The sequence below is a fragment of the Gracilinanus agilis genome, chromosome 3 (assembly GCF_016433145.1).
Source record: "Gracilinanus agilis isolate LMUSP501 chromosome 3, AgileGrace, whole genome shotgun sequence".
NCBI lineage: Eukaryota > Metazoa > Chordata > Mammalia > Didelphimorphia > Didelphidae > Gracilinanus > Gracilinanus agilis.
In genome coordinates, this window is record NC_058132.1 from 456612563 (window position 1) to 456618897 (window position 6335).

General features: G+C 38.5%; 1 protein-coding gene across 1 annotated transcript in view; it reads left to right on the plus strand.

Moving 5' to 3' along the window:
- LOC123241706 (ankyrin repeat and SOCS box protein 9-like) overlaps nt 1-5764 on the plus strand; it is a 61483-nt gene extending 55719 nt beyond the window's left edge. Inside the window, exon 8 of the mRNA XM_044669266.1 lies at nt 5569-5764. Coding sequence (XP_044525201.1) covers nt 5569-5693 — 125 coding nt within the window. The 3' untranslated portion in view covers nt 5694-5764. The remainder of the gene's footprint in view (nt 1-5568) is intronic.
- Nucleotides 5765-6335: the final 571 nt, after the last annotated feature.

Here is a 6335-nt window from a genome sequence, read left to right on the forward strand (position 1 = left end):
GGGAACATGGGGCAATGGGAGCTGCAAAAAAGTAGCAAAAAGAACATTATTAAAACAGTAGAAAAGATAAGGAGGGGCAAAGTTATGCTTCTAACAGCAGGAGGAGGTTCTGATAACAGCCCCATGGAGTAGTCTGACTGGATGGGGAGCTCTTAGGAATATGGGCTTATTCTGGGAAGAAGCCTCTTCAGAACAGAGCTTTATACAAGAGTTTGAGTTCTTTGTCTGGGAACCAACTCAACAACTGGACCTTGCTTAATAGGTGTTGCCAGGTCGTTCAACACTTGGCTGTTTGTTATACACCACATGAAGGACAAATCAGAGAATTCCATTGTTTGGGTTCAGGGAGAGGTCAATTCCATATCTGAAATGAGAGACAGACAGACAGATAGACAGAGACAAAGACAGAGAGACAGAGATAGATGGAGAGAGGGAAAGGGGAAGAGAGAGAGAGAGAGAGAGAGAGAGAGAGAGAGAGAGAGACAGAGACAGAGACAGAGACAGAGACAGAGACAGAGACAGAGAGATCTAAAAAAACTTTCTGGGTCTCTAAGAGGAGACTGTATGGCCGTTGAGTTTTCTTTTTTTCTTTTTTCCTTTGAAGTTGTAAAAAAAAAAATAAGATAGGTTGGAACTGCTCCCCACCAGAGGTCTCTTCCATCCTTGAGATTCTGTGATTCTCTAAGAGAAGGGAAAGAGAAACAGTTGCTTGACTGCTGATAGAAAGGGTTATTGTATTTGACTAGCCTGAATTGCAAGGCAATTGCAAAGTAGCTAAAATTAAGGTTAAGAAGCTGAAATGTAGGGAAATCCCATCTAGCCCGGGCACCAGGAAACTTGAAGATAGGTCGGACTTTTTTTCCATGAACTCCATTTTTCATCGGAATTTCCTGGGGGAGATCCTGATGTTGAGGTCATGGCCTGTTTTCAGTAGGTTTGCCAGAATGAGGAGTTTTAATGGAGTAAATAAATGCTTGCCTTCCAAAGGAGAGCTGTCACTGGGTCCAAGAAAAACATATCTCTGTGAAATCAATTACTTCTTTGCTATTTGAGTTACTTAAAAATATTAGTTTCCTCATTTCCTCTTTTTAAAAGTTTCATCGATGTTTTGGTTTTATATCACATTTACAGATTACTTCTACTCTGTGAGATATCTCTTCCAACAAAGTAAAATAATTAAGTAAAACTAACACTAGAGTGACCTCATGTGAAAGTGCCTGTAAAATTCCACATCTGTAGCCTCACTCGCTATTTTTTGAAATGAACAGAAATCTGCTTTTTCTCCTTACCCCATGTTGTTACAGAAAAACAAATCTCTTATAACAAATGTATATAATCAAACAAGACAAATTCCTTCAATGGTTGTACAAAAATATGTCTTTGTCTGCCTCTTAAATCTATTACCTCCCCATTATAGATAGAATGTTTCATCATCAATATTTTGGAATCTCAAATGATCATTGTATTGATAGAATCCCTACAGCTTTCAAAGTTGTTTATTTTTGCCATGTTGTATTGTATAAATGATACTTCTGGTTTTGCTCATTTCATTCTTCATCAGTTTATAAAAGTCTTCAAAATTGTTCATTTTTATAATATTGATGTGAAAGTATAAGTCATTTTAGTTATGGTTACTTTACTCTTCATCTGTTCATATATGTCTGCACTTGAAATCATCTATTTATTTCTTATAGCATGATAGTATTTCATCACATTCATATTTGTTATTCAGTCACGTCTGACTTTTTTTTGGAATTTTCTTGGCAAAGATACTGAAGGGGTTTGCCATTTCTTTCTCTAGCTTATTTTACAGATGAGGAAACAGAGGCAAAGAGGGTCCAGGATCACATAGATAATAAGTGTCTGAGGCAAGATTTAAACTCAAGAAGATGAGTCTTCCTGACTCCTGGCCTGGCATTTTATCTACTGTGCCATCTAGCTGCCCCATCACATTCATGTACCACAGCTTATTTGAAATAATTATTATCCTTGCAACTCCAGATTTTTTTTGAGTTGTGTATAGCCTGATCAGTTTCATACTACCCTTAAAATTAAAATTTGTGTCAATTTTAGGTATTAAATCCCTCTCTTTTTTTAGTCTCTTCTTAGATTTAGAAGGTTCTTTCTGGAGGTAGCACCTTAAGCTAAAGAAGTAATTTTAATTGTGGGAACTTAGATATCAAGGCAGGGTAATGGGAAAGACAGCTTTGGGCAGGGAGTATTCTGGACTGTTCAAAGAATACAACTTTGAGAGTTACCTGTTTGTCCTCTGTGTAAGGTCAACTCTACTGAAGGTCTTTTTAGAAGGTGAATGGTGCATGAAAGAGAAAATTAAATGGATGGTTGTAAGCCTCACCATTGGGAGATTTTGCTCTCACAGACATGGTCAATCTCAACTGGGCAATGGGATACTTGTCAAGGAATAACCTGAAATATCTGAAGTTTCCCAGTTAGAAAATGGCAACAGCTTGCCAGCCTCTGGGTACAGGGGCTATTTTTAGCATCCTGGCAAAAGCTGCTTTTGGTATTTCATGGCTGTCAGAGTCTGTTCCTTGCTTTTGCAATCTCTCAACTACAGTTCATCACAGTGTTCCCTTGGCCATATTTCAGGAAGGCTTAAAAATAATAATAAATAATAATATAACAGCATTATGTAGTCCTTTAAAATGTGCAAAATGCTTTGCAAATATAATCTGATTTTGTCCTTACCACACTCCTGAGAGGTAGGGGTACTGTTTTCATCTCCATTTTACAGATGAGTAAACTGAGACAGGCAGATTAACAACATTTTCCATTTGCAGCTTGCCATGTAGCATCTTATAAGGTCTGCTTCTCATTGCCGCCTTGGGCAGTAATATTCTGTGTGTGTTGATATTATTATCCCCATTTTAGAGATGAGGAAATTAAGCCTCAAGTTAAGGGACTTTGTGATTTGCCCACGGTCACATTGCTAGTGACAGCAATGGTGACTTGAACTGTATTCTAGCTTCCAGTTCAAAGAGCATTTTACTCTGCTAGTATCCTTAATGACACATCTCTGGAGCATGGAGTAGCCAGCTGTGGGGTGGCCATATTTGAGGTTTACCTGTATCCACCATCTCTTCCTCTCTATCCTCAGCTATACTTATTGAGGGGTTATAAGGGCAATGCAAAAGGCAGTATGAGTTCATACAGTGTGAGGAGAATATCTCCAAACATTCCTACCCTCTTACCTCCTGATAATCAAAATGGGGCCAAGATTGGGCAATATCACTTTACCCTTTCACAACCCACTAATTAAATTCATAGTAGAAGGATAGGTATGTGGGCACAGTCAGAAGTGTGCTGGCTGCGCCCAGGCATCACCTAATATCTCAAAAAAAGGTAGTTTGCAATCTCCTTTTTAACTGTTTATGTTTAAAGTAAAATTAAGTTATTAAAAGTTGTTTTAGGTCTTTTAGCATGGTGTGAATTAAAATAATATCCTTTATGATTAAGCAAATTTCAATAATGTTTCCTTAAAAAAAATTCCCTGAATATATCCCCAAATGAAATGTGCTCTGCACACCTGTGACTGACTGAAAGGTTTAGAGAGGAAGGGTGCTGTGTAGATTAAAAAAATAACTACAACCCCTCCCCCCCCCACTTTCCTGATATAGCTCCTAGGACTTCCACGATTCCCTTTCTCCTTTTTATGTATAAATAAGCCAATGGTCCTCCTTAGTCTCATTTTGCATGGTGACAAGGTCTGCAACAGTTCTGTTCGTTCACAAAAAGATCATTTGCTGCTGAACAGAATCTTTTCATATTTTTTTGTGTCCCCAAATCTCTTTGTTGGAATGAGTTCCAATGAGGTGATTTCTCAATTGGCTGGAACTACATGAGGAGGCTGTACCAAGCACTGCAGAAAGTCATGCCCACTGGTTTAACATGGCAATTTCTGTCCCTGAGTGTCACCTCAGTCATATTTTCTTCAGGCCATCTGTTCTTCTATACCTGGGGGGAAAGAAATTAATTAAATTACCACCCACTCTCAGCTGTGTGGATGACAGGGAATAAATTAAGGGAAATTCAGCCATGTTCAGATAGGTAATAGGGTAGCTATTATCCCATAGATGGGCTTTGCTGAACTGGGATTTTTTTTTCCTCCCTCTAAATTTGTCTTCCTCTTTGGATGATAACCCGCTGTATTTCAAGGCCATTTCCCCCACCTTAATAAGCTCTTAGAGAAACATTTGCTTTGAGGACAGAAAGAAGTATGAAAAATGAGCCACTCTTAACAAAATGGTATAGAAGTAACCTCTGATTGTTGCTTGACATTAAAGGATAATAATGGGTTCTTTCTGTAATTCATTAATATATTCTTTGAATACAGTGTGCTACAGTGGAAAGATCAGACTTAGGGGTTAAGGAACCTAGTTTCAAATCCTGCCCCTGACATTTACTGCCCATAGTGGCCTTGGGCAAGTAACTTTCCTTCTTTGGGCTTCAGTTTCTTGGTCTGTTAAAATGAGGGGGTTGCTTTGATAACCTTTGAAGCTCCTTCCAACTCTAAATCTATGACTTGATGTTGCAAGGACTTACACTTCCACCTAAGCTTTTTGAACAGCAAAAATTTTCAAAGTCTTTCTGAATTGGGAGTTCATGGAGAAACTAATAAAAAAAAACCCCAAACAATTCTTCCTTTGACTTTTGGTTTTGGACACAATTATTTTGTAATTCTTGAGGTTCAAAGTGGGGAGGATAATTGCCCATCAAATGGAATTATCTGAAAGAGGGAAATTTATATACACTTTTAGTGGTGATTGGTAGAGAACTAGGGCCCATCATGCCATCTTTGAGAGAGAGTTCCTTGGGGTGCATGCATTGATTCTTTTATGTCTCAGAAGGAATTCTTGTTCCAATTCCTCTCAGAATCTCCTATCCTTCCACCCCATGGTGTTGAAATGATTATGAGAACACACTCTCTGCTTTGTGCCAAAGTACTGGGTTAACTTAAATATTTTATAATATATAATTATTACTGGGATATAAATGGATTCCATCCATTGTATTAGCATATTATGCTTAAAGATTTTAAAATTACCTATTCAACTGTAATCCCAAGTTGTGAAGTTGAGTATTTGTTTTCAATTCAATAAGCTTATTTCCTTTTAGTTTTTTATCAGTTTAAATTGCTTTTTTTTTAACCCTTGTACTTCGGTATATTGTGTCATAGGTGGAAGAGTGGTAAGGGTGGGCAATGGGGGTCAAGTGACTTGCCCAGGGTCACACAGCTGGGAAGTGGCTGAGGCCGGGTTTTGTGAACTGACTAATTCATAAATTAGTCTCTTTAAGATCATGAGGAAGGCTGAGCTTTAAATTGTCCTCCATCCATCCTTTCTAAAACAAAACCTAAGGGGTTCTAAAAGGATTGGGTGAGGCTGGAGAGGGGGAAGACAAAATAACCTGAAAATTCTTCTTAAAAAATAAAGATGTGTTGGACTATTTATGCCTTGTGAAACCATAACCTAATTCTATACTTTACAAAATTGAATCTTAAATGCATGAAATTGGGTGTATAACTTGTCTTGTGGCCTCTTTCTCTAGGGCCCCTGTCTTTGATGCAGATATGCCGACTCCGAATTAGGAAGTGCTTTGGAATCAAACAACATCATAGAATAAGTGAACTACTTCTTCCTGAGGAGCTGAAACGATTTCTCTTACACATCTAAACACCTTCTTGTTTTCCTAAATAAGAGGCAAATACACTAGCATATTAAAATTATCCTTCTTTAAAAAAAAAAGAAGAATGTGGGTTGACTAGTGGTTTGGTTATTTTTGTGCCTTGTATTTCCAGAATAAAATTGGATTATGTTGGACAGTACTGCTTCTTTTCAGTTAGGAAAGGATTTGGTTTGGGTACCCTCTTTGTCTTAGAAAGGGTGGCCTCCTTGCTCTGGGGTCTGAGCAGTGGTACAGGACTCATTTGACCTTTAGTTTTCAGAACCAATTAGTGCCTTGGGTATTTTTTTCCTCCTTTAAGACCAACACACTAGCTGCAGGTGCAGCTAGGGGGTTCAGTGGATAGAGAGCCAGCCCTTGGAGACAGGGTTAAAATCTGGCCTCAGATACTTCCTAGCTGTGTGACTCTGGGCAAGTCACTTAGCCCCAGCTGCCTAGCTCTTCTGCCTTGGAACCCACACTTATTTTTGATCCTAAAACAGAAGGTAAGAGTTAAGAAAAAAAGACCACCGTGCTGATGACAAATGATTCTCAACAAGTTCATCAAAGCTACGCCCTTAGGATTTGATCTTTAACAGGCTTTACAGAGACTGGAGAACTGGGGACACATAGGGCAGAGGGGCTACACATAG